This window comes from Fukomys damarensis, unplaced genomic scaffold (genome assembly GCF_012274545.1).
Source record: "Fukomys damarensis isolate Sample0158 unplaced genomic scaffold, DMR_v1.0_HiC HiC_scaffold_19, whole genome shotgun sequence".
Lineage (NCBI taxonomy): Eukaryota > Metazoa > Chordata > Mammalia > Rodentia > Bathyergidae > Fukomys > Fukomys damarensis.
This window is the reverse complement of record NW_022900931.1, coordinates 3,342,038-3,365,660: the sequence shown is the minus strand read 5'-3', so window position 1 is coordinate 3,365,660 and position 23,623 is coordinate 3,342,038. Positions and strand designations below refer to the sequence as shown.

The window sequence follows — 23,623 nt, the reverse complement described above, 5'->3', positions numbered from 1 at the left end:
GACTCTCATCTTTTTCTCGTGTTCTGCCCAAGTTCACTCTGCACAGCTGGTTTCTCAGTCCCCACTCACCCTACAATTCTCACATAAACTTTTCAAACCATTTGGGCTTTCTCTTCTAATTCTTTCTGCAACCAAGAAGGACCTGGGATACTTCTGATTGGTGATTGATTTCTAAAGAAACTACCTGATCAGAAGAGGAGGCAGCAATATTCACACCAAATTAACCATTTAAAGTTCATACTTGAGGGCTGGGGTTTAGCTCAGTGGATCACCCCCCTGCCTTGCAAGCACAAGGTCCTGAGTTTGATCCCCAGTACCAAAAAGAAAAGAAAAGTGCATGCTCAGTGGTATTAGTATATTTGTAATGTTTTCCAAACATTACCGCCTCTAATTCCAAAATATTTTCATCACTCCAAAAGAAAAATTCCCTAACCATTAGCAGTCACCCAATTCCCTTCTCTCGCAGCCCCAACCACCAACAATCTCTTTTGTTTCTGGGATTTGCCCATCCTGGACATTTCATGTATACACACTGTGTGACCTTTTGTACCTGGCTGTTTTCACCCAGCAGCAGTACAAGTGAACCTTCAAGGCATTACCCTGGCCAAGGGTGTGTCTTTGGAGAAATGTCAATTTAGGCTTTCCCTATTTCTCACTGGGCTGTTTGTCATTTTGCTGTAGAGTTCTGAGATTCATGTATTCTTTGCTGTATTTCCTCCCACTCCTTCTTTTCTCTTTCCTGATAGTGTCTTTTGATGATGAAAAGTTCTTAATTTGGACTTAATTTGAAAAGTCCGATTTAGCTGTTTTGTTGGTAATAGTTGTTCTTTTGACATTGAGTCCATTACCAAATCCAGGGTCGTGAAGATTTACCCTTATGTTTTCTCCTAAGAATGCTGTCTTTTCAGTTCTTACAGAAAGCAGCAATTTGATACAATATTTCTGACAATCATAACTAAAGCAAAAATGCACGAGCAACAAAATCTCAACATTTTAAATAAAGACTGGCTCTGACCAGGCACTTATCCACTCACCCAACTCGGGATTTGGCAAGGCCAGATTAACCTGGGGGAGCGGCGGGTGTGAGCAGGGTTATGGCTGGTGGCACAGCTCCAGTGCCGTCCCACCCAGGGGAAGGGAATTGTGTGCGCTGCAAATCCTTGAGCAGAGCCTGGCCGGGGGCCCAGGGCAGCAGGGTGTGCGTTTTGCAAGTGGCTTTCAGAGGGAGGCTACTTAGAATATGAAAGTGACCTAGTCCTAGGGCTTCCTGCTTCCCCAGGAGGGTCCCCAGCAGGGGTGCGTCCTAGCCAGGAGGAGGAGGGTGGGAGGCCACCCACAGGCCAGCAGTCCCCTGAATTTCCTTAGATAGTAGTCAAGTTCGGATACCCAGGTTCACACCAAAACCGCCCGTTGGCCTGAGCCTGGAGTCGCTCTCAGAGCACCCCGGATCCACCGCGCGGCTGAGCTGGGGCAGGAAAGGGGCGGGACCGACCTGGGTTCTACTCTGCAAAGCTAGGAGCACCTGACGCAAGCCCCGGCCCCGCCCCTGAGCCCGGCCGCCGAGCCAGGCTCCTCCCCGTGCCTCGGCCCTTTTCCGCTCCAGACCGCTCTCTCCTAGAAGGCCGCAGAGAGGTCGCCAGTCCGGAGACCTGAGACCAGATCCAGATCTCGCAGACCATGGCAGTAACCTTGCCGCTGCGCGACTGCCAGGTACGCGAGGCCGCTCCAGCAGAGTCCCTTATTTTCCCTCCGATGGCCGGCGCCTAGCGGGGCGGGACGTGACCTGAAGGCAATCCGGGATCCAGCGGAGTTCATGCCTAAGGGACTTGCTGGGGTGCGGGGAGAGTGAGGAGTCCTAGGAACCGAGTGGACTGTGCACCTACTGTGGGATCCCAACCCGGGAGAACTCAGGACCTTGGGAAAAGCACGCTCACAGGGCAGGGTCTCCTGGAGTCCGTCCTGGGTAAGGAACCCTGAGCCCATTCTGCAGATGAGGACGAGAAGGTGCCAGGCAAATTCGCACAGCTGCTGCAGAGAGGCCCTACCAGGAGGAAAGAGCACTGCCTCTGCAGGGGTGGGGGTGAGGGGTGTCACTGCCCTGTGCTCCTGGGGAGTGCACAGGTGGGCTGTCTTCAGATGGTCGGAGATGTGACTGGTCTACACGGTGGTAACCATGTGCACTGCTATGGCCGGGTGGGAGCAGACCACCCTGCTCCAGGGTGGACTTCCGTGCTGGTCCTGCTCTGCCCTCCAGCTCTCCTGGTGACCCAGCATCCTAGTGCACACTTGGAGTCACCCCTCAGGGTCCCATGTCACAGAGGGGTCCCCAGGGGTCTGCCCAAAGTTACACAGCCATTTGGAGACTGCTGGGACGTGGATCAGGGATCTGTCTGTGAAGTCTGAGGTTGCCCACATGTCAGGAAAGGCCGCTGGGGAACTGGGGTGCGTGTCGAGGGGGGCCGTGTAGCGTGGGGTGATCCGTAGGACAAGGCCTTGGTATTCCTTTCTTGCTGTGTGTAGGCATGGAAGGATGCTGGGCTCCTGCTCTCCACCACAAGCAATGAGGCCTGCAAGCTCTTTGATGCCATCGTGACCCAGGTAGGCCTGCAAGGGAAGCTGCGCCCCTCCTGTGAGGGCCGGTGGCAAGGGCTTTCTAAGTGGCATGGTGACTGCCCGTGTTCTGTGGTGCAACCAGCGCTGAGTGCCGGGGGACATAGGAGCGTGGGGAAGCAGCCCTGCTGGCCACCGCATGCGGAGAGGCCTCTGTGGGTGCAGTCTCGCCAGGGTCCTCTCCAGGGTCCTCTCCAGGGAACTCGGGGTGCTGTGGCGGTCAAGGGTTTGATGTGGGCCCTTTTATGAGTGTGGGGCTCCCACAAGTGGCTGAGCCAAGAGCTTCCCCTGTGTTCCTGGTGAAGGGTCCTGTAGCTTAGAAGTAAGGCCCAATCAGTTTGTTTGACAGGTGGGGAAACTGAGGCACAGAGGGCTGAGCTGACTTGAGTTGAAGGTGAGATCACATGAGAGGAGCCAGGGAGCCCTAGGGCTCCTGAGCTGAGCGCAGAATGGGTGAAATGCCATTAGCCATGCTGCATGTCTCTTGTCCCCAGCCTGTCCTGGCCACGCTGCCAGCTGTGTGCTTTTCAGCTGCTTGTTGTTTCACAGCCCACTTGTGTTTTCCATGCTGTGCTTGCCTCTGTCGTATCCTCGATTTGTCACACACCACCATCCCTGATTCAACAACCCCTCATCCACCAGCCTGTGCCCGTTTGGCCCTGGTCATTGGCATCTCTGTGCTGTCCTGCCTTTCAGCACAGGCTCTTTGAATCTCTGTACCAGGTCCCCTCTATCCTCGGAAAAATCTGTCCCTGAGTCTGTGTAGCTCTGGATTAGACAATTTATTTATTTATTTTGGTACTGGGGATCGAACTTGGGTCCTTGTGCTTGCAAGGCAGGTGGTGGAACCACTCAGCTAAATCCCCGGCCTGGTTAGACAATTTAAATGGCAAGTTTGAAAATCAACTGAGGGGCTGGGGCTTAGTGGTCTAGCATCTGCAAGATCTAGGGTTCCATCCCCAGCACCAAGAAAAAATCCAATGCATTATCAAAATGACTTTGTCTTAGTTACTTTTCTCTTTGGTGAGACAATACACCTGACACCCAAAGTTAAAGAGGAAAGGTTTATTTGGCTCACAGTTTGTAGAGATTTCACTTCACAGTTAGCTGGTTCCATTGCAAGGTTCCCCGGGCCAGGGGAGAAAAAGCTCATGGCAGGCAGAAGGCAGCAAGGCAGCAAGCAACAAAAGGCAAACAGCTCTTCTGTCCCTTATATCTTATCTAGGTTACCTGCCTTTAAGTCACGTAGCACACCCAGTCAGGCAGCCTTAATCCTAGCATTGCACCATGATTCAGTCCACCATCATGATCCCAGCAGTACGCTCCCTAGATCCAGCCACCTCTGAAAAGTGCTACCTTGGACCCCATGAGGCTTTGTGTGGGCAGCTGTAATAGCCTTCATGGTTTAAAAAAAAATTTGACATTTGTCTTAATCTGTTTTCCCTTGTTATAGCAGAATAATTAAGAGTGAGTAATTTATAAGGAAAGGGGGTTTGTTTAGCTCACAGTCAGTCCTGGAGTTCCAAAGTGTGGTGCTAGCATTTTCTTGGGCTCCTGGTGAAAGCAGACCAGAGGTGGGCACTTTGTAGCAGCCTGCTGTTGAGAGAATTGACCCAGTCCCACTAAGACCCCAGCACCCAATGCTGCTCCACTGGCAGCTAAACTGCAACATGAGATTTGGTGAGGACAAACTGCCTGTGCACCACAGCAGCATTTTGACAAATACACCAAGTTATCAAACATGGTGATGAATTTAGAGGCCTGGGGTCTGATCCCCAGCACAAAAAAAATATACAACTCTGAATTAAGCTTAATGTGACCTCCTTGGGGATGACTCCATTTTGCCTTTCTTGTTTCAGTATGTGAAATGGAGCAATGACAAGAGTCTCGGTGGCATCGAGGGCTGCCTGACAAAGCTCAAAGCAGCAGATCCGACCTTTGGTGAGTAGTGCTTCCTGGGCAGCAGAGGCAGAGCCCAGTTCAGGAATCTGGCCCCTCACCTTCCCTGGCCATTTGGGTTGGGCGAAGGGACCAGGGTGGTGTGGTCACAGGAGGGAAGATGACAGTCACCACTGTGTCCTACAAGGGTACCCGGTCCTATAAAAGCTCTTTTCACTTTTTTTCTCAAATTCACATCAATTCCACTTGAGGCCACTGTTCCCACTTCTCAGATGAGGAAGTTGGGGATCAGTGAGGGGAGGACGTGTAGCCATGTCTGTCTGAATCCCAGGCCGAGGCTCTTGGAGCACAGAAGTTATCACTGCAGCCCTTGGGAACTAGGGAGCCTCTCCCAGAGCCAGAGGCCAAGCAGGTGCGCCTAGGTGAGCGGGGTCGGCACAAGGCCAGCCTGTGTGTGACAGGCTCAGGCAGGTCAGCGTGGTGCCTCTGATCCCCAGGGAGGTAGCTCCAGCAGAGGTTCCCGGTGTGGAAGAAGCACTGAGGGAGGACAGAGAGCAGCACCCTCTTTCCTGCAGCAAAGGGCTAGAGATAGAAAGGATGGAAACAGGAGAGAGCAGAGGAGGAGCGAGGGGTGGGGGTAGGGAAAGCCAGGTACAGGGGCTGGGGAATCAGCCCGGGTCAGAAGCAGGGGCCACATGGGAGGTCCTAGCACTGCGGTTGGGTCTTCGGTCCCAGGCCTGGGCCCGTGCCTGAGCTCCTCATTCCATCAGTCGCCCCTTGCCCCAGCACATGTGGCAGTGTGTGTGGGCCCGGGACAGTGGCGAGGCCGGTCATGCTGATGGCTGGGCCCTGAACAGTACCCACTGAGCAGCCCCTGGAGGCTGTGTGCTGGGGGAAGCAGCCCCCGCCTGGCTCACAGGGTGGGAATGGGAGTGTGTAGGACACAGGCGCCACCCACCAGTCCTGTTAGAAAACTGTCATGGCCGCTTTTAGTGCTGCCCTTCCTTCCTCACTGCACACTGGAGTCCAGGGCTGAGACGTGGACCTGGCCCAGGGGCCCGCACATGGCCAACCTGCCCACAGCCTGTTCAGCTCCCGTCCGCAGGTTGTGTGAGACCATCTGAGTCACCAGCTGTTTCCATCCTTCTGCCAGCTATGGGCCACGTCATCTCCAATGGCCTCATGCTTATTGGCACCGGAAACTCGGTGAGGCTGGACAAAGAGCTGGACCAGGCTGTGAAGACCATGGTGCAGATTTCAGAAACCCAGCCACTGACGCCAAGGGAACAGCTGCACGTGTCTGCAGTGGAGACGTTTGCCAAGGGGTGAGGGGCGCTCGGGCTTTGTGGGGTGACGCCTCAGCTGTCCCAGTGCCCTGGGGGAGGGGAGACTGGGAGTGACTCAGCCTCAACTCTGGAAATCCTCTGGGTAAAGACTGCATCTGTCCAGGCTCTGCCTTGTCTGATAACCCAGTGAGGAAGCACTGGCTAGGATTCTCCATCTAGTGTTCAAAGCAACAGATCTTGTTTCATTAAGTAAATGGCCTATAATTTTAACTGCAAAACTGGGAGGACACATTACAGAGATATCTAAAAGAGAGGTTAAAAAAACATTCACCCATATTTTTCTTGTCTTACACGCTGTGGAAGTCGGCTTTCTGTCACTGTAACGAAATACCAGAGAACACCAGCTTATAAAGAGGAAAGGTTCATTCAGGGCCCAGTCCACAGTTTCTTGGTCCTGTTGCTTTTGGGGCTGTGATGAGGCAGGGTTCGTGGTGTGACCAATGGCAGAGGGGCCTGCTGATGTCATGGAAGCCAGGAGACAGAAATAGCAAGGGACCACAGTTCCAGTGTCCCTCGGGGGTATGTCCTCACCGACCTGTTAAACACACAGGCGCACACACACATACACACACACACACACACAGAAACACACACACACACACCCCACTTTTTTCCAGTGCTGGGCATTGGACCCAGAGCCTCACACATGCTAGTCAGTTGTGCTACCACTGAGCTATGTGCCCAGCTCCTCATGCAGGATGTGGCCGGATGTGTTTTATACTCCTCACATGTGGACCTCATGTTCATTGTGCTGAGAACGCTCTCTTGGCTTCCAGGAACTTCTCCAAAGCCTGTGATCTGTGGGAACAGATTCTGTGGGACCACCCAACAGACTTGCTGGCCCTTAAGTTTGCCCACGATGGCTATTTCTACCTGGGCTACAAGGCACAGATGCGAGATTCTGTTGCTCGAGTTTACCCCTTCTGGACACCTGACGTGCCGCTTAGCAGGTATGGACTTGTTGGAAACCACATCATTTTTATTTCTCGTTTTCTGTGTTCTGCCCTAAAACAGTCACTCATTTGGTTTTACCGTAAAAAGGCAGACTACTGTTGTTTTTCTCATAGTTCCTTAAAGATAAAAGTCTTCCTTTGCTTCGTTTGATTTTCATCCCATCTTGTGAACTAGGTAGCACCATTATGTCTCACTCAGGACAGGATTGTTTTGCTGCGGTAACAAGCATCCCCTAAATCTTGTTCTTACTACAACAAAAGTTTATCTCTCACCATACTCCATTCTCATCCTAAGAGGACCAAGAGCTCTGCATCCAGACTTTGTCTCCCTTCAGAATCCCAGCTGGTGAACAGCTACCTCTGGACACTGCAGTTGCTATGAGGGAGAAGAGAGCCTTCCTGGCTCACTTCCTGACTCAGAATGATAGGTACACCCTATAGCTCCCTAATCATTGGGTGGAACAGACCACACGACCCGATCCCTTCCTGCAGGCGCAGGAATGGTGTACGTGGCAGTGATGACCCAGGCTTGACTGCATTGTGATTTAGTCATAGGATGGTGAGGAGGATCAGACAGGGGAATGGGATGAAGGGCTGTGTGCCAGGGCTCTCGGGAGAAACCACTAGCATCTTCTTCCCTCCCTTATGTGTGTCTGTCATGTCAGCCTTTCTCCCTCCGCCATCATTTTGCCGTAGTAGTAAAATCCTCTGTACTTCATACGGAGGGGGATTTATTTCAAGAAATCTCCTGATGTGACTGTAAGTTCCGATAATTATAAAGTCTGAAGTCTTTGGGGCAGGTGGCGGGCTGAGAGCCCTGTAGAAGTCTGTATTACGGCCTTAGATCTGGAAGCAGAGTTGCTTCCTTCTCAGGGACCTCAGTCTGTCTTCATGCTCCCTTAGGCTGATTGGGTGAAGTCCACGCACGTGGCAGAGTCATCAGTTTGATTCAAAGTCTATTGATTTAAATGTTAGTCACATGTCAAAAACACCTTCACAGCACCACCTACACTAGTGACCAAACGAGTGGGCACCATGGCCTAGCCAAGCCAACACAGAATTAACTATCACAAGGAGCACAGTGAGTCAGGCACGGTGCCGTATTTCTGTAATCCCAACATTGTGGGAGGCTGAGGCAGCAGGATCACAAGTTCAACTGTAGCCTGGGCAATTTAATGACTTAGCAAGATCCTGCTTCTAAATAAAAAATAAAAATATTGGCAATGTAGCTCAGTATAAAAGCCTGGGGTTCAATCCGAAAGCCCCCCTTCCGTATGTGCCCACCCTGAGGCTTGATGTGAGTGCTTCCCGTTGAGAAACAGAGTCTTCTAGGCCCACCTACAAGGGTCAGAGCCTGGACCAAGCTGAGCTCACGTTAGGGGACTGTGTCCCTAGCCTCTGGGACCTCTGGCCTGGGCAACAGCCTGGCTGTTGGGGCATCCCCAGTGCAGGCAGAACACAGAGCCACCAATGGACCACAGGGTTTCCTGAGAAGATGCCCTCAGGCTGTCATCCTCAAGGGGTAGACAGGAAGGAGAAGATCTCAGCGTCCTTGGTGGACGCCATAAGTGAGAGACTTCCTGTGTAGAGGCCTCTGGGCATAGCACCAGCCATGCACCCCTCGGAACCGTGGAGTTGCTGACAACCCAGAATTGAGGATGGAGGGACTGAGCTAGGTCTCGGGGTTCTACAAGAAATGATGAAAATGCATTCATTCTCCAACAGTCCTGGAGCCCACGAAGTCCAAACGCTGCAGTGAGCAGGGCCCCATCTCTCCAAAGGTCCTAAAAGGCACTTCTTGGCTACCTCCAGCTGGTGGCAGGTGGACTCTGCCTGTCTTGTGACTGCATTACTTTGATTTCTGCCTCTGTCTTCACCTGCTGTCACCCCACCATGTCTCTGGATCTGCTCATGGCCTTTCTGTAAGGACAGTGGTCACCGTACTAGGGCCACCCTGACTTGGTCACGTCTGCCAAGACCCTCTTTCAGAGTGAGTTAGGACTGGCGTGTCTCCTTGGGGGCACAGTGCAGCCTCTCACGGTCCACTGAGGTGTCGTTCTCTGTTTCCAGCTATGTGAAAGGCCTCTATTCTTTTGGTTTGATGGAAACCAATTTCTACGACCAGGCAGAAAAGGTTGCCAAAGAGGTAAGTGGTCCCTTCTCGAGGTGTGTGAGCTTTCAGAGAGGCCATCTAGTGGGGAGCCACCCTCGGGTTGATGCAGCCCCACCTCTGAGTGTCCTCTGCGACTTGGGGGAGACGGGTTAGTGTAAGCTGCTCCCACCTGCAGGGTGACTGCTCCTGAGCCCAGAAGCCCCGGGCTGTCCTCCCGGAGAGTATGGGGCCACACCTGTGGAGCACTTGACAGTTAGACCAGGCTCCAAGGCAGGGGAGGGCAGCATCAGTGGGGGAAGACTGAGGCCCCAGACAGCTAGATGGCTCACTGCAGGGGGCTCAGCTGTACGCAGGAGGCTGTGTGCTTGGCGGCTGAGCCCTGGTTTGGAAAAACCCTAGGTGAGCACTCAGCCTCCTGTGCCTCGTTTGCACATCTGTGAAACAGGCCGCCCTGCGCTCCCCATGGCTGGGTTGGCACCGGACCTGTGTGACCCAGGTGCACAGGGAGTGGGGCTGGTAGTGGGGTTGTAGTTATTCTGAGTCGGGTGCAGCCACCACACCTGCTCAGACCCTCACACCCCAGCTGGGCAGCCTGGCCGATACCTGTCTGCACCCCTCTCTCTGGCCCTGCAGGCTCTCGCCGTTGACCCCACAGACGCATGGTCTGTGCACACCATAGCACACATCCATGAGATGAGGGCAGAAGTCAAGGAGGGGCTGGAGTTCATGCAGCGCTCAGAGAGTCAGTGGAAGGTACGGCTGTGTGGGTGGATCTCAGGCCTGGACAGCTCTGGTCAAGAACTGGGTTGGGCTGAGGCTTTGAGAACAGGAGTTGACGGTGTGGCTTGGTACTGGGGAGCTGGGTCCAGCAGAAGCCAAAGACAGGTGGTTCCAGCATGTGCCTTGGCCTCAGATGTTGGCTGTAGTGGGAATGTATCTCAAGGTGGCCAGGAATTAAGAGTTTGACAACCTTCGGGACCAGCAGAGCTGCCCAAGCTCTGCCACTGACCTGCGGGCTGCGAGTGGGACCATGAAGTGGTCTTGCATCGTGGGGCGCAGCCAGGATGAGGCCTGTGGGGTGGTGGCATCTACAGGAAGGATGGGTAGAGGAGAGGTTCCAGGGCCATCCCGGCCCCCAGGGCCCTAGCAGCTTTTCCCATGGCCCTACTGTTCTGTGGTCATTGTCCCCACTCTGGTGCCTGACTTCCCCCAGTCCTGTGTAGGCCTTTCCCTCCATGGTGGCCGTTTCTCTTCCACGTGTGCCTGGTGTCCCCAGCTGTGACTGGCACATGGCCTGGCTCCCTGGCCAGGTGTCCTGGCCGCCCTGCCTGTCCATGTGTCATGGCAGGCTCCTTGCTGGCCCGGGAGCTGAGTCTCTCCCAAGGCCTGGCACCTCATGGCAGTCAGTCAGTGATGGGAATGGCCAGGAGCCAGGAGTGATGTGGGAGGCCCCGCTGACCATGAGCGCAGCTCCCTGGCCTGGGATGTCCCCACAGAGGTCCAGCTTGCATGAAGGCCTCTGGGGCTAGCAGGGTGGGGACGGCTGAGAATTGTGATCCCTGAGGGTTGTACACAGTCTTTCTAAGGATCCTCACACTCTCTAGAAGCTGGAAAGCCCCAGAGCCAGCCTGATCCAGGCCGTGGGGCATCAGGAATCTTAGACAGTGTACCAAAGCCCTAGAGTGTGCCTTGAGGGTCAGGACCCTGAATAAGATATGAGGACAAAAGGAGGATCACGGTTTATTCCTTGCTGCTTGCTGCTTACTGCCTGCCTGCTCTGTGGTAACCCTCCAATGTGCCACCTTGCCTTGGAGCCAGCCAACTAGGGAATGAAACCTCTACAAATTGTGACTACAATAAACTTTGTCTCCTCTAACTTTGGGTGTCAGGCATCTTATCTTGGCAATGAGGAAAGTAATTAAGACACCCAGGCTGGTCTTGAATTTGTGATGCTCCTCTTTTGGACTCGCTAGTAGCTGAGGTGTGTGTCACCATGCCTGCCCAGTGTGATTTTCTGGGACCTGAGACCCCTTTCCTGGAGGCCAGGCTCTCCCCTGGGTCGAGAACTTGATCTCTCTGTGCCTCAGTTTCTCCTCCTGTACTCTGTGAGGCACTGGTCCCAAATGAGTCCCATCAGTGTTGGTTCCCACATAGCCAATGCAGGGATCATTGGGGATTAGGCCTTCGTCGTCTTTCGTAGTCACTTTCTTATCAGTGAGACATAGTGACATCCAAGTTAAAGGAAGAGAGGCTTATTATTATTATTATTTTGACTTGGGTTTCAGTGCATGGTCAGCTGGCTCCAAGGAAGAAATGGCCCGGCACAGGGGTCTGGGGGAGGAAGCTGCTCACATCATGGTGGCCAGGAAGCTGAGAGGGAGGGAGGGAGGAGCCGGGAGGGAGACGCAGGTCACCCTCAGTGACCCTCTCCAGCCAGACTTTACCTCCAACATCAAGTCAGGTGTATCGATCCCAAGATTCAATCATGTTTCCAAAGCCATGGCTCCTATGAGCACCGGAGGCTCTTGGGAATCTCTCCACATAAGCCGTGACATCCTCTGATGTGTAGCTCTGTCCCCCAGCAGCCCGGGTGGGGATGCCGTGGCCTGGGCTCCCTTTCCTCTGCCTGCATCTGGCTTAGGTGTTTGGCTGCTGAGCACAGAGCTCAGCTGAGTCCGGTCTCCACTGCAGGTCTCCTCTCCACCCTGGGGAGCCCCGGAAGGGTCCCCCCATAATGACTAATGAGGCACACACCTCCCCCTATCTCGGCTTCCTGGCTTAACCCAGGCTCAGTCGTGGCTGCCCCCAGAGCAGAGGGTGATGAGATGGCGTGGAGACACCTGGACAGACAGGTGCCTAGCGGGCCCGGTTTCCTGTCTTCTAGGATGAAGCGTTCTGTTTCAGCACAAGCCCACACTGGCTGATCTGCCCAGGCCACCCAGTCTTTCTTTAATCCTCTCCATTTTTCCGCAGGACTCCGATATGATTGCTTGCCACAATTACTGGCACTGGGCTCTGTACTTGATTGAGAAGGTAAGATGACGGTCTCACCTCATCCAGACCGTGGGAGACAGTATTTCGAGGTCTGCAGTAACCGTCCAATCATGAGGGCCTTGTGTTGTGCCTCCCTGACTGTATGCACAAGAGGGATCTGTGAATGTGTAAATGAAAAAAGTTATTACAGAGACACGTCGCGTGAATCTCTCAGAACGCCTGCACCCTGCTTTGAACCCACTTATCCCATCACTTTGACGTTTTCTGAAACAGTTGTTGAAGTGCTCTTTCTTGAATTTCTTTAGGAGATGAAATTAAAAAATGGTGAGCTCTGCTGCCGAGAGCCATCCGTGGAAAGGCAGGCTTGTAGAAACATGCTGCTGCGTCCTCATCCCATCCACCATGTTCACCAAAGCTCGCTCTTCTCCAAAGTCACAATGACCACAAAAGAGCAACGTTTGGAAGCAATTGAGCACATTGAGGCAGACACAACAGTGCAACTAAAGACTCTCAGGAAAGAGGACCTATGTAGTGTTTCAAAGTGGAAGAGAAGGGCCGGGGATTTAGATCAGTGGATCTGCCACTTGCCTCAAAAGCACCAGGTCCCAAGTTCGATCCCCAGTACATAAATAATCAACAAAGTAGAAGAGGAGGATGGGGTAGAGGTGTCCAGTGTGAGGGGAGGATTTTGACAGGAATGGCAATGTCTCTAAGTTTTTTTTACTTGAAAACTAAGAGCATCCCTTATTTTTTGGTCACACCTGGTCAGTGCCTCCTTGCTGCTGGGGTGAGCAGCTCAGCCCCCTCCCCACAGAGGGCACCCGAAGGAGCATGAGCTCTCCCAGGAGGAGCAGGGGTGTGGGGTTGCTGGAAAACCCTACTTTTCAGGGTGCTCCGTGGCAGCACTATCGACCATAGACAAAGACAAGAGGGTCTAGAAATGGCCAGTGAGGGTGATGCACGCAGGTGAGCATCCTGTTCTGACATGGAACGTGGCGATCCCACATCCTGGAGGAGGCAAGGAGCCCGTGGCACGTGCAGTAGGGGATACTGTGTATGTTCCCTCCTGTAAGGGAAGACTCACAGCCAGCAGGCAACATAAGCGATGCTCACACAGGCTGCCTGTTCCTTACCCAGGACACCTGGCAGCAGGAGTGCTCCAGATTTAGTTCTGTTGGATTTGGGAACATTTGCCTATCCATGATGAGACATCCTGAGGATGGGATCTTTCCTAGTCACTCTCTGTGCTGGGACAAAAGACCCAATACCAGGAACTTAAAGGAGGACAGGTTTGTGGTTGCTCAGATTTTGTGCCAAGAAAGCATGGCAGAAGGGCAGGGAGGGAGCTGCACCCTCCCCGGCTATGCCCACGGTGTCCTCTTCTCCAACCAGGCCCCACCTCCTAAGAGCACATTTAGCTCTAATCTCATCTGTGGGCTAAAGTAGTGATGAGTATCCGGCCGCCATGGTCCAGTCAGCTCCACAAATCCCTGCGTGCCTGAGGCTTGAGAAGGGGAATCTGTGTATAAACAGAAATCTAAATGGGAAATCCATGGGTGTGTCCTATGTATCTTATACACATATCCGGAAGCTGATGTCATACAGTACTATTAACCTGCCTGTTTTTGGACCGGCTGGACTCTTGAGGTCATGTGCGAGACCTTCCACTGGTGGCTTCCTGCAGCTGTTCCAGAAGTTCTGATCTGTAGCCAGGGCCCTGTAATCCTAGCACTCTGCGAGGCCGAGGCAGGAGGACAGCAAGTTCAAACACAGCCTGGGCAGTGTAGGAGCTGTCTTAATCCTGAAAATAAAAAGGGTAGGGGTAGAGTTCAGGGTGAAGGTCCTGGGTTCCATGACCAGCGGCACAAGAGAAAAGAAAAGTTGTGGACTGGGGAGCCCTGATGTGCTTCCGTTCAGGGCGGCTCCCCCCGAATGAGCAGGGGACACCGCACCCTCACAGAAGACCTTGGCCTCAGCAGCAGCTTCAGGTCCCGTTGCTCCTCTGTGCTGGGCATGCTGGTGGCCTCCCCTTCCCAGCCGCCCCTCCAGGTCAAGCCCTCTGTGCCCCGCTCCATGAGGAAGTGGGGCCCTCCTGTATGTGAGGCGCTGGTGCTGTCGGCAGCACTGCTCCCAGGGTGGCACTGTGCCTTCTCCAGGGCTCATCCTGGCATCTTTGTCCCCAGGGTGAATACGAGGCGGCACTGACCATCTTCGATGACCACGTGAGTGTCTGGTGGTTGCCACAGCTTGCCTTGCAGCTGTGATGACAGATCTCCGAGCCCCTCAGGGACAGCGTTGTCCCTGCCGGGAAAATCAGCAGAGCCAGGAGCCGGTTCTTGTGTGAGACCTCAGCATGGGTCCTGCCAAGGGCCGTGTTCCACTGACCTTTAACCCCACAGTGTCAGCGGAGAGGGTCTAAGCTTTCCGTCTCCACCCCACCCTTTTTATCGCTCTACTTTGGTGACGTAGCTCATCTGTGCACCTGCCTTTGCTTTCACCGTGACAACTTGTACACAAGGGAAAACGTGGTGCCCAGGTCAAGGGCGCTGAGCACTCCCACATTGCTGTGCCTCTGTCCCCACCCCTAAGCCCAGAACTCTGACATCCTCCCAAACTGACCCTCCGTATCACTTCCCTCCCCCAGCCCCTGCTGTTCCTTTGAAATAAAACCAAAGTTCCCCAGTGAGAGCTTAGTTCCAAAAGCCGCAGACCCAGACCAGCAGAGGACACCCACAGTAATCCTGACGTGGACAGGACTTTGCAGGGAGCAGCATAGTGATCTCCCTGAGCCTCGGCGCTGGGGTCCCGGGTGCTCGGTAACCCACTCCCGGCACACAGCAAAGCAGGTTCCATCCTCAGGTCTGGCACTTGCAGCTGTCAGGTCCTTCAGCGAGGGTGACATCGTGACAGGTGGGGTGGCAGGATGATGGCCGTAGCTCCTTCCCCGACAGCTTGCTCTGTGCTGCTGGACTTGTGGCCCAGACCCGTGGGCTCCTCATCGCCTCTCCTGACGGCCCATGTCTTGCAGATCCTGCCCAGCCTGCAGAGGAGCGGTACCATGCTGGACGTGGTGGACAGCTGCTCCATGCTGTTCCGCCTGCAGATGGAAGGTAGCATGTCTCTGCCCCGTGGCCCTCGCGCTTCTCCCCATGAGATCCGGGAGCTGTAGGGCTCTGGCTGCTTCTCCTGTCTCAGATGCACAGCTGTCCTCTAGTCAGCCCAAGCTGTCACGGCCACCTCACCCTTTCTTCTAGGTCCTATCTCCCCTTCCCGTGTTGGCCTCAGCCTTTCTACCCGGCATCCTTTTCTGTTCCTACATCCTGCCCACCAGGCCGCCAGGCCCTGGTGGTACCTGTCCATCTGTAAGGATGGCTCCTTTCCTAGGACATGACAGGCGAGGCTTCCCGCATCCCTGGAGATGCAGTTTCTCTGTCCGGGCACCTCATGCTCTGTAGGTGACTCCGGGGCCTTCATGGCTTCCCGCCGGCCGCTGCAGTGCCCGATGGGTCTGCCCTCATCTGGGGCTGGGCCTCATGGTGTGGGCACCCTGCAGGGGCTGGAGGATGGGCAGGGGGAGCTGCTTCAGGAGGCTTTGTGGTGGAGGTGAGTGTGAGCCAGGGGAGACAGGGAGGTTTGCCAGGCAGAGAGGAGGAATGGATGTTGGATGCGGAGGGTGCAGCCTGCGAAGGGTTGATGATGGTCAAGGTGTCAGACGTCAGGGCAGCAGGAGGAAGCAGAGCAGGCGGGTCAGCAGAGACCCAGTGCAGTTAGAGCATTTAAGAATTAGAGGTCAAGGGCAATGGTAATGGAGGAGAAAATCCAATGCGGTGCTTGATGTGGGGAGGCCCAGGTATGAGGTGACACCCGAGAGTGGTGCAGAGGTAGGGGCTTGGGGAGTTGAGAAGTCCAGACACACAAGGCGGGAGTGTTATTGATTAGTGCAACATTATTTTATTGTGGTCCTATTAGGTATCAGGTGGTGATCTTGCATTAACCACTTACTGGAATCGTTTAAAAGTGTGTTGGGGCTGGGCAAGGCAGTGCACATCTGTAATCCCAGCACTGTGGGAGGCTGAGGCAGGAAGATTGCACTTGGGAATGCAGAGGCGGAGGAGCCAAGTGCAGAATGTGCTCCCGGTTGCTCACAAGTCCCACTGTCCTGCCTGTGTCCGCAGGGGTGTCTGTGGGCCAGCGGTGGCAGGACGTCCTGCCTGTGACACGGCCTCACAGCCAGGACCACATCCTGCTGTTCAATGATGCCCACTTCCTGATGGCCTCCCTGGGCGCCCAGGACCGCCAGACCACGCAGGACCTGCTGACCAGCCTGCGGGAAGCCAGCGAGTATGCAGGGACCTGGGACTGCCCAGGGTGGGGCCAACCCTGTGCCACCAAGGGACAAGTGTGGGCACAGTGCCGCGGTGCCCAAGAAGGAAGGCCTGTCTCACGGGGGTCCCCCCACAGCGTCCTCTGTCCCGAGGGGCCGTGAAAGCCCAGTGTCAGGGACACAGTGGGTCCTAGAATCTGTCTAGGACAGATCCGGAGACCCTGGGCACGCTGCTTCTCTGCCCTGAGCCTGTTTCCTCATCTATAAATTGAGATGTTGCCTCCCTGGGGCCAATAAGGGTGGTGTAGTCGGCTTAGGCTGCCGCCCCCATATCCTCCTGGTGGTATCGGTATCCCTTACTTTCATGCCTTTGCTGGCATTGTCTGCCATCCCTACCTCTCTGTGAAGTTGGCACTGTCACGCCCACTTTCCAGAAGGGCAGACGGAGCCAGGAGTTCTGTGTGGGGCCAGGTGACTGGTCCCAGACCACGTCCATGCCAGACCTGCCTTGAGAGCCCCATGCGCTCCTGTGCTGGGTTCACCCCATGAGAGTATCCACCTTGTGGCTGTGAAGCAGCCCAAACTCAGCACCCTGCATAGGTGGACGGTGCCCTGCAGAGGTGGCTCTGAGCCTCCGTCTCGGTTGGCAGGTCCCCAGGGGAGAACTGCCAGCACCTACTGGCCCGAGACGTGGGGCTGCCCCTGTGCCTGGCCCTGGTAGAGTTCAAAGATGGGAATCCAGACCGTGCACTGGAGCTGCTCCTGCCCATCCGCTACCGCATCATCCAGATCGGGGGCAGCGATGCCCAGGTGAGCAGTCAGCCGCCTCCCATGCCAGGGAGCCCTCGCCTTCCCCAGGTGTTGGTGCCCGAGAGACGGGAGTGATGTCCCTGTCTCTCGCGCTGCCTCCCGGCACTCTCGCCATCCAGTGAGGTGCCATGGCCGCCCCATGTAGGGTGTGGGGGCCGGGGCTGGACTCAGCTCGTCCACACTGTGGCGCCTGACTCGTCCCGTGTTATCGCAGAGAGATGTCTTCAACCAGCTGCTGATCCACGCGGCCTTGACCTGCACCTCCAGCGCCCACAGGAACTTGGCCCGGTGAGTGACTCTGCTTCTGACACCCAGCACAGGAGGGGTCCCCACACCCGGCCACTCCCAGAGACCTCCTTGTGGGTGGGCTGCTCCCGCCCTTGGGGTTGTGCGCTTGCTAGACCACCAGGAAACTCCTTTGTCAGAAGGAATGAGCCAGCCCTGCTCCAGGCCCAACCTCCACTTCCACAGCCCATTCCCCATCTTAGTCAAGCCGAGCTTCACAAAAGCTCTGGGCCTTTGCACTGGCTGTAACCCCTGCATGGGACGCCCGGGTCCCTTTCCACCTGTGCCGGATGTAGGAGGCAGGGACGAACTGGAGGCAGAAGCCCTGGCTTGGGGGACCAGTGCAGACTTAGGGACCAGAGAGGGAGTGGCTTGTAAGAGATGCCTGTGAAGCTCTGTACATTGTGGCCCTTTGTGGCCATGGCTCTTCTGGAAGGAGAGAAGGCACAGTGAGATCCCACACCCAGGGTCCGCCAACCCACCACAGGACCGTGGGTGTTTCTTCTAAGCCTGACGCAAAGTGCCCTGGTGATGTCCCTGCTCCAGCACGTGGCTCTCCACTCCCCAGCTGAGCCCAGGACTCCCGCCTCGGCCTGTCGCGTCTCCTCAGCTCCACAGTCAGGGCTGCCCTGTCCTGCCCTGAGCTACAAGGCCATGGGCCGCACGCCCTTCTCCAGAGGCCCAGAGCAGCCTCTTGTGTTTGCACAGGAGCCTTCTGATGGAGCGCAACGCCTTGAGGCCCAACTCACCCCTGACCCAGCGACTCATACGAAAGGCGGCTGCCGTCCACCTCATGTAGAGATCCGCTGGCCTGGGGCTGTGTGAACCCGGGGGCAGCCTCCCTTGCACCAAACCAGCCGTCCTGCTGGGTCGGGGTCAGGAGAGAGCCGGGGCCTGCTTGTCTGGGCTGGTGGTGAAGATTCAGACAGAGCGCAAAGCGTCCTGAATGCATAGTTTCATAGAGAGGGAATGCAAATTAATTTTCAAAGTGATTTAGAATTTGCTTCCAGTGCTTTCCAATGGCCAATATGCACTTTTTGTGTGGTTCTAGGGATTAGCCTTCACTTGCTACGCAAGTGCCTATCTCTCAGCTACACCCCAAGCACTTTGTATTTTGTGACACAGTCTCATTAAATTGCCCACGCTAGCCTCAAACTCGCAACCTTCCTGGGTCAACCTCCCAAATCGCTGGAATGGGGGACATGCACCATCACCGCTGGTCCCAATGTGCTGTTTTGTCTTGCACTGGGGATTGAATCCAGGCTGTTCTAACCCCCGACAGACCCACTTTTTTGAGATAGTGTCCCATGGAGTTGCTCAACTCAGGCTAGGCTCAAATGTGCTATCCTCCTGCCTGAGCCTACCGCATAGGTGGGATGACAGACATGCACCACTGTGCCTGGATTCTGTCAGAAGCAGCACAGAACCTCAGTAGAAAAGAATAAAGATGCAGGTTTGAGTAGCAGCAAGGTCATTAATCATTGGTGCTGTCTACTGAACACTTCGGATATTCTAAGAGAGGTGCCTTAGGAGTGGGTGGTGCGGTCTCCCGACCCCTATCAGACATCTCCTGGGTTTCAAGGATCCAACCCTGGAAGGCAGGGCACAACTGGAGCCAAGAGATGGTCTCTGACCACAATCCTTCCTACCAACTGTAACCCAGGCAACCTGGTCTAGCAACTCCAGGTTTAGTGCAGGCAACACTAAGCTGATCGTGATGTCAGGCATAAAGTGCCCGCGTGGATGCCGTCTTAGTTAAAGGTTAAGCTCGCCCTCTTGATAGAGCAGGAAAGGCTCAGAGTCATCAGAAGGACAGCACATACTCAGGAAAATGGTCAGGAACAAACACCAAGTGTGAACATTACATGTAGAAGAGATAGATGATAGCCCTATAACCATAGCCCTACACTTTGTCACGGAAATGGCATTCCTATAGAAATCAATAAGAGATTAACCACAGCTCTGAACTTTGTCACAGCCTCTTCCTGTGCAAACTAGATGCTCTTTTCCTTCTAACCGCCGCATTTCGCTTCTGTACTTTGATTGCTTCCTCCAATCTAGAAATGTATAAAATCCTCTTGTACTCTGAGCTCGGGCTGCTCTCCAAGTTGTTGCTTGGAGGGGCCGTCTGGCCAGACTAATAAAGGTCTGTTTGACACCATTCTTGGGTGTGGCTCATTGGGTTCCTCTGGGGTGTTGTCTCGCTGTCGCTGATCTGTAGTTCTTCAGAACGTTTGGTTAAGATCCCTGGTGGTCTTACAATGGTCCATGGCCAATGATTGGGAGTTTGGGCCCAACAAAGCCAGCCTGCCTGGAGGTGAGCAAACCCAGAAGTGGATGGAGACACCCCAACCTGATGACCTCTAAGCCGCCCTTTCTTTCCAAGTTACCTCTGCTTCCTGATGCTTTGAGAATGGCTTTCTGTTACTTGGAACTCAAAGGCTCTTAACTGGGATATGCATCTGGGTCTGCTTTTCCCCATCACTCTTCTCCAGTTAAGATGCTGAGCAAGCAATTTAGATCCTGTCTCAAACCAAACAATAAAAGGGTGTTGGGGGTGTAGTTCAGAGTTAAAGGCCCCGGATTCAATCTTCAGCACTATCAAGGAAAAAATGAAAATGAACGGATCCCAAAGAAAGGAAGGCATACACTCAGAATGGACCTGAGAGGCTCATGGTGAGAGAGGAAGGTCGAGGGGTCCCAGCACATCCTGGCGTGCCCTAAGCCCGCAGATGCAAAACTATCTGGATGCCAGGACAAACCAAGGGGACAGCAGTCCACAAAGCTTGAGCCCTCACAGCAAGCACCTCTCACAGGCTCAGCCCCAAGCCTGAAGCCCAGGAGTCCCGCCCTCCAAGAGCTCTGGGTCTCCAGTGGAGGGAATTCCGGGTCCAGAGACTTCCTGGTGATTGCGCACGCGTCCTGCAGAGCCCGTCCTCCGCGCGTGAGCACAGAATCCCTTCCGGATATTCTGACTACAACCCCCAGGGTGCACTGCGCCCTGCGAGCCCCGTTCAAACCGGCCAATCGGCGGTCCGCGCAGCCGCCGGGCTCCCAGTTTAAATCCACGCGGAGGGGCGGGAGGCGTCTTTGGCCCAGAGCGAGAGCGGTGAGGTGTTGTACCCGGCTGGGCTTGGCCTGGTGGGCACAGGGCAGCGCCTAGTGTTGTCTGGCGGGAAGGGCGCGCGTCCCCGAAGGCCGACCTGGGGTGGAGCCCGGACCCCGCGCCTGGGGCAGGGAGGAGGACCGGGGCGAGCCGGGCCAGCCCCTTGACCCGCAGCTGGGAATTCGTTATTTCCCCTGGTGGACTCGGGTGGGCCGCGCGCTCCCTGGGGGACCCCCGGGCACACCGTCCTTCCGGTGGCCTCCGCACCACTTTTGCATCGTCCTGACCTGCGTACGCCCTTCAGCCCTCTCTGTCAGGGGTGTGCTGGCGGGGCTTCCGCTGCCGAGCCGAGGGCCTGGGCTCAGCCACCTCCTTCCTCCTGCTGAGGGCCTCTGACAGCTCCCTCCACGGAAAGAGGGGCCGGCAGCGACGTGACTTCAGCCAGCTGGCGAGGGAGGCGGAGATGGATGTTGCCAAGAAGGAAGGTAAATCGGTGTCACTGCAGCGCTGTGTCAGGGAGCCCAGGAAAGATAGACGTTGATTTTATGTTTCTGTGCATTTCATTCACTTATTCAGTGCTCGTCTCCTGCTCTGCACCCATCGGGTACCTGGTCATTTTTTTCTTGAGAGAGAGAGAGAGAGAGAGAGAGAAAACACACACACACACACACACACACACAGCCCCCCCCCGCCTAAAGTTCCACCACCACAGGGATTTTTACGTTTTTTTAAACGCAGTATCTCCAGTTCTTGACATTTGGGGAGCACTGAAATGTTTGTTGAATTGAATTTGTTGTTTTCTTGTTTGTCACTGGCTTCTGTTGCTGTCATTTGTGTAGAATCTTGGGGACCCTGATAGTGAGTGAGCCTCATCCATAACTTTCCTTTCTTCTGTCCTTTTCTGGTTTGGTTATCAAGATGAGGGTACATGTTCACAAAATAAGCTATAGTTCTCCCTCGTAGCCCTAGGGGATCCGCTGGATACTAAAAATCCACAAATATTCAAGTCTCTCATACACAGTGACAGTGATGGCATATATACATGCACCCCCACATGGTACATTTTATTTAGTTTTCTATTTTTGAATTTTTGAGATGGTCTCACTAGGTATTTCAGACTAATCTTGAACTCACTATATAGTCTAGGCTGGCCTTGAACTTGTGGCAGTCCTCCTGCCTCTGACTCCCTGGCATGTTCCACAACAGCCTGGCACCATACAATACAGTTTCAATCTTTTTTTTTGTTTTTGTACAGGGGATCGATCTCAGGAACTTATGCCTGGCAGAACCCCTGAGCTAAATCCCTGGCCCCTCATTTTTCGATGACTTATACCAGTGGAATGCAAACACTCTGTAAACCGTTGTTAATGCTGTGTTGTTTTGTGAATGATGACAAAGAATAGCCTGTATGTGTTCAGTTGCATAAGCAATTTCTTCCCAAGTATTTTGACTCCACTGTTGGTTGAATCCAAGACTGTTGGTTGAATCCCAGGATATGGAGGACCAACTGTTAAGGCCATACCCTCTTTTTCTCTTAAAGCATTTGGACATCCTTTTATCCTTTGCTTCGCATGACGCCTGTGTTGGGCATTGGACTGGGTACCCAGTGTCCTTAACGTCTCCATTTTGCAGAAATGGTCCTGTAAACTTTCCGTCAAAGTAAATGTCCTCTCGATTCACCCCGACACCCAAGCTCAGACCCCGCCCCCATTTCCATCCAATCACCAATTGCTGTCATTTCCGCTTTGTGCACGTGATGCGGATTCACCCCCTTTCAACTCCATCCAGATGCCCTGGTCTCAACCACTGCCACTCACTTGTACCCATCTGCAAACTTTTCACTTTGTTTATTATGTGCATTTGTAATTTCAGTGGTATCAGTGCTTCCTTGCTGATGTACCTTGTTATTTTGTCGGAGGTGTCCCCACCTCCACATTAGCCTTTTGCTTGCCTGGTGCCCCTAGAGGCCAGTCAGCATGACATCAGGTCTTCATGGCAGTTGGTAGTGGCCGTGACCTGTTGTAGATGCTTGTAGGTTTGCAGAATGATGGAGCCAGCCAGTGTAAGGTCACTTGCCACCTTGCCATGTGCCTGACTAATGGAATTGCTTTTGCATTTTTCCATTCAGTCCTGTGCGGGCTTGTGCACTAATTTACTTGTAAGTGGTGGTCAGTGGTACTGTCCATTCGTACTTGTGTGATTTTCTCCCTTGTAGGCACAGGATAGCATAATATCCTTTGCTCAGGCACAGTTATGTTTGGCTTGGCTGACTCGGTTTTCCAGTGAAATGGGAGTGTTGTGCTGTATTCCTTCTGGCTAGATGTCTCCAGGCTCTGCTTGGAATTTGCCCTCTGATAGAGGTGGTCCCGAGGGTAGGGCTCTGCCAGCCTGGGTTCCAGAGGGGGAGGCACAGTTACTATTTCAGCCACTGGGGCTCTGGAGTTGTTTGTCATATCAGCACGCATAACCCCATCCCAGCTGACATTTCCTCCCGTCTTTAGAAGGAATGCTTTTGGTGTTGTCATGCTGAACCTAATTTTGGCTTTTGAGCTGAGGTGGGTATTACCTTACAGGATAAAATACACTTGTTACTCTTCTATTAAGAGCCTTTAAAATCAAGAATATTGTACAGGGGCCAGGGATTTAGCTCAGTGGTTCCACTGCCTGCCTTGCAAGCGCAAGGACTTGATTTGATCCCTGATACCAACAACAGCAAAAAAGATTGTATGTACAAAAAAAAAAAAATCAAGAATATATATTGTACTATGTGTTTCCTCAACAGATGACTCTCAGGATTTTCTCTTTAGGTCTACTGTTACCGTGGTGTTACACAGCTAGGTCTTGTTGAGTTAAACCCTCTTACAGTCCTGAAATGTAGTCCCGCTGATCATAACTTAGTATTAATCATCTTTCAGTGTGTCACTGGATTCTCTTGGCTGATATTTTTTTCCTTCACATAAATGAGTCTGGTCTGCAGCTTTCCTCCCCTGGCTCCTCAGTATTGGCATGGAACCCTGGGCTTTTGCACTGAGCTACATCCCCAGCTCTTTTTTTTTGAGACAGGGCCTTGCTAAGGTACCCAGGCTCCAACTTTGATCCTCCTGCATCAGCGTCCCATAGCTCTGGGATTTCAGGTGTCCATCACCACATCCAACTTTGTACCTTTTTTTTTTTTTTTTTTTT

The 23,623-nt window shown here is 53.9% G+C and overlaps 2 protein-coding genes across 6 annotated transcripts in view; both read left to right on the top strand.

The window, feature by feature from the left end:
• Positions 1–1,199: 1,199 nt before the first annotated feature.
• On the top strand, positions 1,200–19,495 carry Ttc38 (tetratricopeptide repeat domain 38). Of its 3 annotated transcripts, none has more exons than XM_010634312.3 (14): positions 1,201–1,710; positions 2,521–2,598; positions 4,470–4,551; positions 5,663–5,834; positions 6,632–6,805; positions 8,879–8,954; positions 9,555–9,674; positions 11,895–11,954; positions 14,099–14,137; positions 14,944–15,028; positions 16,091–16,256; positions 16,890–17,049; positions 17,264–17,337; positions 18,043–19,495. In XM_010634312.3, exons 1-14 carry the CDS (start codon positions 1,678–1,680, stop codon positions 18,131–18,133), a joined length of 1,410 nt encoding a protein of 469 aa, XP_010632614.1. In that variant the 5' UTR covers positions 1,201–1,677; the 3' UTR covers positions 18,134–19,495. The 3 variants fall into 3 exon arrangements, with proteins under 3 accessions (XP_033622067.1, XP_010632614.1, XP_010632615.1); XM_010634313.3 differs by having other exon boundaries at positions 1,203–1,710; positions 14,944–15,025; XM_033766176.1 differs by lacking the exon at positions 9,555–9,674 and having other exon boundaries at positions 1,200–1,710.
• Positions 19,496–20,343: 848 nt separating this feature from the next.
• The window catches only part of Gtse1 (G2 and S-phase expressed 1), a 23,431-nt gene continuing 20,151 nt past the window's right edge, over positions 20,344–23,623 (top strand). For 2 of the 3 annotated variants that reach the window (XM_010634311.3, XM_010634309.3), the window contains exons 1-2: positions 20,344–20,443; positions 20,745–20,925. In XM_010634311.3, coding sequence (XP_010632613.1) covers positions 20,904–20,925 — 22 coding nt within the window. In that variant the 5' untranslated portion in view covers positions 20,344–20,443; positions 20,745–20,903. Of the gene's footprint in view, positions 20,476–20,744; positions 20,926–23,623 lie in introns of all 3 variants that reach the window. The other variant, XM_010634310.3, reaches the window with a different exon arrangement.